Source organism: Rhipicephalus sanguineus, chromosome 10, assembly GCF_013339695.2.
Source record: "Rhipicephalus sanguineus isolate Rsan-2018 chromosome 10, BIME_Rsan_1.4, whole genome shotgun sequence".
NCBI classification, from domain to species: Eukaryota; Metazoa; Arthropoda; class Arachnida; order Ixodida; family Ixodidae; genus Rhipicephalus; species Rhipicephalus sanguineus.
This window is the reverse complement of record NC_051185.1, coordinates 7,496,736-7,507,260: the sequence shown is the minus strand read 5'-3', so window position 1 is coordinate 7,507,260 and position 10,525 is coordinate 7,496,736. Positions and strand designations below refer to the sequence as shown.

The following is a 10,525-nucleotide window of genomic DNA, read 5'->3' as shown; positions in this document are numbered from 1 at the left end:
CTACTACTACTACTACTACTACTACTACTACTACTACTACTACTACTACTACAATAACAGCAACCACAACGTCGTCGACGACGACGGCACTGGATATACTAAGAAAGATTCGCTGTGAACGGTTATCCTTTATATTATTGGCTAGATAACTAAAAAAATTTCACATTTTTATTATCACCACTCCTTTAATCTGAAACACATAAATTTACTAGTTTCCAAAGTTTAGTTTTCGTTGTCTTCTTTTTCTTCCCTCTTCCACCCGGTTCATGGCCAATCTCCCCGTAGCAGGTTTAGCCACACCACCAGCCAACCAACCAACCAACCAACCAGCCGATTTCCAGAAGACGAAGAAGATAACAAAGAAGGTTTTTGGAGAAAAAAAAATGGCCGCGTCTCAACCATCATCCACGGTGCACCTGCAAGGAGAGGCAACGACGACAAAGCTGCAGATGTCACATACGCCGGAGCTTAGCAACAAGTGCATGGCCCCGTCGACAGTTTCACCCTCGAAGTCGTCCGCCCCACAAGACGTGGTCGAGGACGGGCGACCTCTGTACCTGGGCAACCGCCGCCAGCAGGTGACGTCGGGTATCTTCTTTCTGCTGCTCCTGGTCTCCTGGCTGGCCGTGGTCCTGACGCACGTTGGGAAGGACCACTCTGCCGACCCCGTGGTCCGGCCGCCGCCGAGTCACATGAGTGACTATCCTCTCCCACCGGACAGCGGGGCCCTAGCCTTCTCAGCGGTGGCTAACGAGACCGTAGATACTGCAAGGTATGCATACGCTGGTTAATAAGGTCCCAGTTGGATCCCAAGTGGGTTCCAGTTACTTCAAGTACACTACTCATCGTGGTTCCAATCGGTTTCGAGTTGGCTTGTAACTCGAACTAGTTTCTTCCATTGCTGGAACCAGTTGGCCTACAAGTAGGGCCAGGTTGATTTCTAGCTGGAACCAATTGATACCAGTTGAAACCAGTTAGATTCCCAGTTATAAATTTTCATGACTAAGATCTTTGTGAGTCACACACCGCGTCCCTGTGTTTGCGCTCTGCAATACCCTTTATAGCGGTTCCTGCTAGCAGCTGTTGCACATGGGGTTTACGTCCTGTTCTCCCGTAACGAACGCGAGCGAGCTAGTAAAACTGACGCACAGTTTTGATAATGCAACAGAGCTTCGACGCAGGAAGTGTACAGACCGAGGCACGTCACTCTCAAACAATGCAGGCAACCCTAACACCGCTAGGCCACTGGTCTAGTAGTCTCTATATCAGCTGGAGCGCTGGTATCCCACACCTACTCTCGCACCCCGCTTCGCTTTGTCAATGTTGCATGCTACTTGCAGCGCTTATTACATCAGGTCTCATAGCAAAGCTTCAATTTGGCCTAGTTGGTACGGCATTGTAATATAGATGCGTCCTGTCCCGACCTTTTGTTACGTTTCTCGTTTGTGCATTTCGCTCAGCGCATCTACATTACAACATCAGGTCTCGAAAAAATGACAGCTCAACCTGGCACATTTGCATACACCTGTACACCTACACGCGCAGGCGCTCGGCTTGCTTGGAATGACCAACTAGCCCAACAGCAAGTTCTAGAATATCTGCTCTGTGTGCTACTTGCGCACAGGAGCGGCGGCAGTAATTTTTTATTGATGGGAGGGGCGGGGGAGGGCACCCACGACAAGTGAGTTCCCTCTTCCCTCGGGAAGGGGGGGGGGTGGCGGGAGGAGTCAGATATGGCGGGACCTTATGCGTCGTGTTCTGATGATTGTTTGCTCTTGGGGGATAAATAGGGGGGAGGGGACAGGTGAAAAGTTAGGGAGGGGCTGCCCCCCCCCCCCCCTTCCCCGGCTGGCGCCGCCTATGCTCGTGTACTTTCACTCTGAAACTGCAATGAGCGTTCTCCACTCGCCTCCCAGCACGTATTCTTTCTCTTTTCTTTTCAGTGCGACGCCAACTGCGGTTCGCTCTAAAAACGTGGCGCGAACCAAGTCGACGGCTCGCTCGCGCAAATCGACCGCCGCGACCTCTGCTTGGAATCGCTTACAACTGTGGCGGGAGTCGGCACGGAATGTAACGGCACCGCCTTCGCACTCCGGCCGTGAACTGGTAATGCCTACAATGTCGGGGCTATCTGTATTCATCGTGCCGATGCGTCGCAAGACCAGATTATGCGAATTACAGATGGCTACACTCGACGTGAAACAGAGAATTCGGCACGCACTCCGAGTACAGAACCCTGCCGCCTCTGTCCTCTGATCCATTAAGCTCTGAAACAATTCCTGAGATGAACTGAAAAAATGTGTTAATGCGGGCTTGTATGTACCTACTAACTAAGTAAACGACATCATATCATTCTCTCCTTATTCATCGTTTCATCCGAATCTGACGTCGCAAATCTGTTGCAACGCAGGTTAGGTTAGGTTAGATTAGGTTAGGTTAGGTTAGGTTAGGTTAATATCGGTTGCGTTAGCTGGAGTCAAAATCAAAGTGTACTTTGAAGTTTAAGGCGCGACGGCAACAATTAACAAAGGTAGGGTCATACGTACACACGGAGCGCCACTTCCAGCAATGTTTATTTGGAAAGGACCGCAGTATATACGTGTGTATACCACGCGCTGTCACAGATCATCAATACGCAGTCACATTCAAGTATAACAACTCCTTTGGTGATAATAAAATTGAAGCGACGCTAACACACCTATCGCTTGCTTGCGGCGATAAGTGTGTTATCGTGGCTTCAATCTCATTATTACCAATTGCAATTGTTATATATAACAAGTGTATACTTGAATGCGACCGCGCAATTATGGTCTGTGACAGCGCGTAGTGTATATATACTGCGGCCCTTAATTTCTGAATAAAAATTGTTGGAAGCGGCTTCCAGTGTGTGTGTGTATGACTCTCCCTCTGTCCGTTATCGTCGTCACGCCTTACACTTCAAAATATGCTGAACCAACATGCCCTATCGGCCATTCTTACGTCGAAATCGAAGGCCCGGCATGAATATCTCTGTCCGCCGCACCCGAAGCACGGCTCGTCGATGACATTTGCCACTAGTTCAATTTACCCGATCTCGCTGTGACGTCCAGGGAAGTGCGTCCGAGGCCAAGAAGAACCTGTGGTGCGCCTACAACGGCAGCGACTCCCGGTTCAAGTCGCACCATTTGCCCCTGCAGCTGTGCTCGGCGGTGTTGCTCTGCTGTCTGACCTTGACGACACCGGCCGGGGAACCGTCGGCGAACAACCTTCGCTTTGCTGAATTCCTCAAACTACAGGACACAAACGGGACCACGAGGTGGGCAGCGCGCGGACAATAGGCATAGACATAGGCATAGTTTATTAAGGCGAAAGCCTTAGATGCCTCATCAAACGCGAATATTGACCGACCGCGGCGTTAACACGTGTGATGAAAAAAAAAAAAGATCTGCGTGATGACGTCACCGTATGACGTCGTCATGACGTCACAGATCGCAAAAACTTGTGACGTCATTATGACAACACAACGTGACGTCACGTGATGGCTTCATCACATGACATCGTTGCTCGGTCAAAGGGTGGGGCGATCACGGAGGCAGTGCAAAATTAGATAAGGTGCAGAAAGCTTACAAAAAGACCTCGCATCCCGGAGGCAGTACGAAACTATGTTAGGTGCAGGAAGCTCTCGGGGGAGGGGTGCGGGGGAGGATCAATACGTCGTCTGAGAAGGAAAAGGAGATATGGCTTTCGCCTTCGAGTCAAGAGAAGACAAAACGCAAGGAACGGAGCAAAAAGCCGCTTTCCTTGAGCTTGACAAAGGCTCCGGCCCTGCATGGTTACATTTGACAAGGAAGATTTCATTAACAAAAAACATATACTTAACGTTTAACATACTTGTTACGCATTAAAATACGTATCCATATTGCACCATTACACAATTATTTCAATTATGCATTTTTAAAGAAAACGTACATATCACATTCGCATTAGTATATGTTACACGAGTGTAAGACAAAAAAAAAAACGCATAAAACCTGTATGAAGGAGTACACGAACACCTAGGTATGCAATAAAAAAAAAACATGGCAGACGCTTGAACTTCGCCTTCAGGAGTAGAACGCGATAGCGTAATCGGGTCTCGTGCGCATCGCCTTCTCAATTGCTAGCCTAGTTTCGGTTCTCAGCGCATGCCTCAACCGTGCCGTAAGGAAACGAACGACTGTGCGCGTAACATTGGCCGTTTCGAACTGTTCTTAGAATGCCTATTGCAAGTATAGTTAAGTGCTCACTACTCCATAATTCTTCTTTTTGCGAATCAGCGAAGGGCCCACTACGCGTCTCTAATGCAACAAGCGAACCTACGCAGCTGCTCACTTTGTTGATGCTTTTGAAGCTGATGATGATTAAATATGTCTGAGCGCTTTGTAATGGGTAGACCTTTAAAACACTCACTCGTTGCGCAATTCACATGTTTTGACGCCTGGCGCAATTCCACGCTTCTGCCACGCAATATTACATGCGTTAAGTTCCACTACATGGCATTCCCGTAGTGTTTTTTTTTCCCGAAGCAGTTTCAAGTAATAGCGTGGCTCTGTGGTAGAAGACCTGCTTGTCACTCAGACGGCCTGGGTTCGATTCTCATTTTATTTGCAACTTTCTCGATTTTTCGGTCACGGTCTTGATTTTTCGCTCACAACCAACGACGCCGAAACCGACGCCGACTCTGGAATTTCTGCGAAACGAGCTCTTTAACGCTATCGCGTTAAAAAAAAAAAAGAACGCTAGTACACATGCAACCCATCGGTATCGTTGTGATTATTTGGACGCAACGTACATATGTCTTTTGATGGTTTGAAAGAGATAAAAACAAAGTTATGTATGGAAATTCCGGTTATATAGCCTGCGTATGTTTATTCACATATAGTGTAATTATCATTCAATTTTCGCCTGGTAATCGTGTTTGTCTCTTTCTTTTTCTTTTGAAAGGTTGTTCAGTAGCGTCGGCAATCTACACCAGCGCTGTTGCTGACAGGTTTGGTTTGAGAGAGAAAGAGAGAAAGGTAGAAGAAAGACAGGGAAGTTAACCAGGAATATACCCCGGTTGGCTACCCTGTACTGGGCAAGGGGAAAGGGGGTACGAAGGAACGAAAGAGAAGGAGAGAGTCTGCAACTACACTACAAAGTCACTGTCTAAAAGCATTGTGTGAGACCAGTCATAACTTTTCGTTCAGTCTCAGTTTGCCGAAGAAACCGCAGCATCGCCCTTGGAGCCACTCGCACTGAAGACTCAGGGCACTGGCGTGTGGTTTGAAGTCCCAAAAGCGACAGTGGGGCTACTCCCTACACCGTATAATATGATTAGGATTGATAGCACCTCCGGATTAATTGGCCCAAATTGATATTTTATGAACAGCTATATTTAAGATGTACGAGCACCCTTGCATTTAGTACTATCAAAATGCTTGCGCCGCGGCTGGGAGTCGAAACCGTGACGTGGTACTCAGCAGCTGAACACGTCAGCTAAGCCACGGGGGCGTGGCTGCGAAGATATAACTTTGAAATATTCTTGCACGTGTCAAATGAGGCACCATCGTTCATTGTTCGAAATGGTAAGTTTTTTTTAATTGTGTCGCTTTTTTAATTGTGACGCAATTAACAAACGCATGTGAATGTGTAGTTTACAAACGCTTGTGGATGTACACGTGAATTCACAAGCTCATGTGAATTGTGACACAATTCACATGCTTTTGTCAACTCGTAAGTTATTCACTACGTACACATGGCTCGTTCGCGCTGCCAGGAACTGGACAGCTTTGAAACGGAAAAAGACACACACAGGGTGAGTCGAAACCGTTCCGTTTCAAAGTCTTCCACTTCCTGGCAGCGCGGACAAGCCATGTATTCGCACCAACTAGCCCCCATAGCAGCTTCACTACGCTACCCGCAAACATCTTGCAACCGCCTCCCAGTCTCACTGTCTGAAACAACTTAGAAACTATGCGCTTGTTGGATTGCTTTGCCTTACAGTCGGTGTCACTTATACTTAGGTGTTGTGTGTTTATTAAACCTCGAGGATCACCGAGAAGACACACAGTGAGCTCTTCACGCAGCATAATAAGCCAACTATCGACAAGCAGCAATTTCTTGTTCGTATTCACTATCATATATCGCATAAGCGCACTTTGACGAGGACTAGGGCAGGGTAGCAAACCGGATGCCACAATTCTGGTCTACCTCCCTGCCTTCCCATCATTTTATTGTCTATCTCTCTTGAAGAGGACAAAAGCGACGAGGAAGACACGACGCTCGAGTCCCCTTTGTCCTCGTCAAAGCGCGCTATTTCACCTATACCCTCCTAATCAGGTCCCGCTTAAAGTGCTAGATATAGCCAGGAGACCGGCCAGCGTTTAACTAGCACCTGATTAAGAGCGATGATCAATCACCAATTGATCTTGTTCGTATTGTTCCACAGACCGAGCCTGATGGTGGCCCTGGGTGGTCCACAACAGGATCCCGGTGTGCTGCACTCGCTGGCGCAGCGTGACCATGGCAACGCCTCCAAGAGGCTCGCCGAGCACGTGCTCCACTTCGTCGAGTTCAACCGGCTCGACGGGGTGCTCCTCTACGCACTGCACTGTGAGGAGATCGTAGTTGCGGAAGTAAGATTAGTCCTTTAACTTGTACATGGAGCGCGTGATATGTTTGGAAGTTGAACATGCCAACTGACAAGGTACGCATTAAGGCGAGAATATCTCATTTTACTCGTATTCTGTAGGCTTCATTTGTTCCGTGTTACCACCAAGTATAGCATAAAGACGTTCGAAAATGAAGTATAAAGATACAGAACGATTAGAAGTTCGCCGGTTTGCTGGTTTGTGGTGTAGTCTTTATTCCTAATGCGTGCATTTGCGGTGAACTTGGTTACGGGTACGTGTATATTCGAGAACGCAGTCTTAACTATACGAAAGCTCACCAGAACCGTATTGCATAAAATGAGCAAAACATGGAGTCGGGGGCGGGTACGGAATTTTTCCGAAAGAGGTGAGGGGGTATCAGCTTATAAGAGGGCCTGGTAGGTCCTCTTAGGGGGGCATACATTCAAAAATTAAGGGGCGGGGGTTCAGGACATCCGGACCCCCACTCTGGATCCGCCCTTTCAGGGAGCGAGATAGTTGTCATTCATATTTCTTGCATGCGGTAACAAGGCAAGCAGCTACGGCTACATGTATCCGCACGTTTGACAGCTCTGAGGTGTCCTTGTGTCTCCTATGGGGTGACAATGTTTGACACTTTTGTAACAGAAAAAAAAATGCTCTCACGTTAAACTCTAGCGACTTCGGGACCGACACGCAGGTGGACCGGATGAGGTAGCTGTCTTCCAGGCACTGTACGAGCGCCTGGACTACCACGGCTACACCGTGGCCGTGACGTGTCCCGACGGCGAAGGTGGACCGAAGATGTTCGCGGACGCTAAAATTGGCCCAGTCGTCTTGATACCGGCTTCAGCGAACGCCAGCAGGACCCAGTGTCCGGTATGCTACACCTTGAAAGCGAACAAAAGCACTTAAAGCGATCCCAGAAGGACATACATACTAGACCAGTTCTTAATGGTACAGTGCTCCTTCAAACCAGCCGCTGTATAGTAGCAGCAGGAGGAAACATTGTTAGTTTTGCTTTGTTTTCACCGGATGGTGGAGCCCCCAGTTCAGGGCCCCATTTGCTGGTGCATTATGGCTGGCTGGCCAAGAACGTATACAATCTCAAGGATGATGTCAATGACTTCTGCAATGCGACAACGTTGACGTTAAGTGCGTTATATGAATTTCCAGCGAAGAACCCTTAAGAGAAGGAAGCAGGCGTATACAGCAAGGTGCTGAACCATTAAGGCTTTTTTTTACTGCGAAGCTGTCTTAGGTGTGCCGTCGTCGTCGTAGTACCAGTAGCAGTAGTGTTAGTAGTAGTAGTAGTAGTAGTAGTAGTTAGACACGCGGGTCACGTGACAAGAGGAGGGGAGTGAGTAAGGATGATTACGATGGTGCTCGAAATGATTATGATGATACTAAGTGATGATGATGATGCTGATGCGCGTGATCGTGCTAACCAATCACACACTCGCGCGCTTGCAGCTTCTTACGGCTTGAGACTAGCAGAATTGCTGTTTCTTCTTCTTTTTTCTTTTTTTTTTGCTGGAGATTATGTAGCGCACATGACGGAGAAGCAACTTGCCCTCTTTTCAGTTCTGAATGCGTTGGCGCTCCTATATTGCAGCTGTAATGCCCCTAAGATATATGTCGTTCTAAAACGCCACTCTGCTCTTTCCGTTCTGCTCAGCGGGGCCTTGCCCGACGCGTGCTGGATGACGGCGAAAGCACGGCCGACGTGATGCTGGGAATCCGGCTATCGGGCGTCCGATACACGCTTCCCGCGGGTGGCGAAGCGATCTCCCGGGAAGGAGCCGCCGCGTCGCTCGTAAGCAGCGCGGCCTACAGGGACGTCTGCCTCGCCATCAAGTACGCCGACCAAGTTGTGCTGGCATAGGACGTCATCCAGATTAGAAAACTCGGACTAAAAGTGGGGTCAAAGTCATTTCGCAGTGAGACGGCTCTGGCGTAGCCAGGATGGGGTGGGGAGAGGGGGGGAGGCAGTCATAGCCCTCTACCGGAATTTTTCATATTTGCATGTGGCCATGCACCACGGTTGGTAGATGCCCCCCCCCCCCCCCCCACACACACACTTTTTGAAAAAGAAATTCTGGCTACACCCCTGGAAGACGGCACTTGTGAAAAAGAGATCAGTTTTTAGCTTGGAAGAAAGCAAGCGAAAAGGAGTTATATTACATCAGATTAAGACCTGTAGCACTTTTTTCAGTCATATTTGCTACTTCGCACCAGAGGATCGCCAGAAACATTTTTTTTTTTTTTGGGGGGGGGGGTTCTTCTTGATTTCGACTAAGGTGTCCCACACTGGCGTAAATCATGGGGGGGGGGGGGGGTGAGGGGTGTCCTGGCCCCCCTTGTGTTCAGGCTGGGGGGGGGATACCCCTTGAGATTTATCTTTCAAACACCATATATTTGAATTGCTTGAGAGTTAGGTATAGTGCAATCAACTTTTTTTTGTCAATGCCTATTTATTTTGCAGTGTGTGCAGGACTGTGTTCAATACCCTTCAGCTATGGGAGACTTGAAATCGCAACTGCCGCTTGACCGGTTTCGGAGAAGGCTCAATAGAACAATGCAATTACATGAGCTGGAAACCCATGCTCGTTTTTCTTAAATTTTATTTCAACGCCTGATTTTAATATTTATATAAATAAAAATAAAAACAAAATGGTTGCTATTGGAGGTGTGTCCCCCCTTTTGATTTAACTGGATTTACGCCACTGGTCCTTAACACCCGTTCGTTCCCTGACCCACTCTGCTCTCTCCTTGTCCCCTAAGGTTAAGCCTATCACTTTCCACTCCATGGCTCGCTGCGTCGTCCTCAACACGCGCCATGCCACTTTATTGCAGGGACCACGGCTGGTCGGGCTACGGCAGCCCGACGGGCGAGTGCGTCGTAGCTCACCGCAACCGCACCTGGATGGCAGCGCTGACGCCTTGGGCTCTGGGCGTGCCCCACGTGGTGGAACGCTTCGCCAAGGCTGGCGTTGTCGTGCTCGACGTGGACGCCGACGACGCGAGCAGCGCGTGCGGCGCGCGGCCCTTCCCACTCACCGACGCGCTGCACAGGCTTCTCTAGCCCGGCTGCCCAATCAGCGTCGTCAGGCGCTACGTTCATCATCATCGAGCGCCACAGGAGCGCAGTGCAGACAACAGGATTTTTCTATTTCGCATAGAGTCGCAGTAGCGTCAGTCCAGATTAAACAAGTACATAGAAAAACGAATGACTCGTTTGGTGATTGTGATCGTACGTGCAGTAGGCCACAATAACTTGATTCCGGGAAAGATTATACATAACTTTTGGGGGAAAGATAATTGAGAGAAAAATGTTCTGCGATAAAATTTGCGCTGCATGTCTCGGCTTCTGAGGGTGTCTGATTTGCGCTTTACTTTTTTTTCCTCAAAAGAAAGTCACGGAACACAATATCCGCGCAAGGCTGAATTCTAGCGAGCCCTCGGAACGTGTGGCCGGAAGGTTTTTTTTTTTTTCATTCGTACTAGCTCCTGATGTTTGCACAGTGATCCACGTAATTAAAAGTGTCAATACAGTCGCAATTAGAGTTATTCCCGCGTCGTCGGAACACACCGACTTCGCAATAACGATGACTTGATTACATCACGTAGATAGAAATTTGATAACTATAACTAATTATACAAAGTGTGATTGACACCCGCTGACGTGAATGATGTGTTGCTGAGTGTATTTCTGCCACACATAAATGAGGTTTACTGCAAATGCTCTAAAAATTAGGTCTGCATATCTTCTCTCAAAGCACCCCCTATATCACATCTTCACGTACGTTAGTATTCGCGCTGTTCTCATGATGATGATGATGATATTAAACTGCCACACCTACCCACTTTGTGGGATAGGCTTAAATCGGGCTACA

General features: G+C 48.4%; 1 protein-coding gene across 1 annotated transcript; it reads left to right on the top strand.

Moving 5' to 3' along the window:
- The first annotated feature begins 383 nt into the window (after nt 1–383).
- Nucleotides 384–9,836, top strand: LOC119372317 (uncharacterized). Its single transcript, XM_049419838.1, has 6 exons — nt 384–758; nt 3,090–3,295; nt 6,449–6,612; nt 7,330–7,508; nt 8,308–8,486; nt 9,486–9,836. Exons 1-6 carry the CDS (start codon nt 384–386, stop codon nt 9,712–9,714), a joined length of 1,332 nt encoding a protein of 443 aa, XP_049275795.1. The 3' UTR covers nt 9,715–9,836.
- The last annotated feature ends 689 nt before the right edge of the window (nt 9,837–10,525 follow it).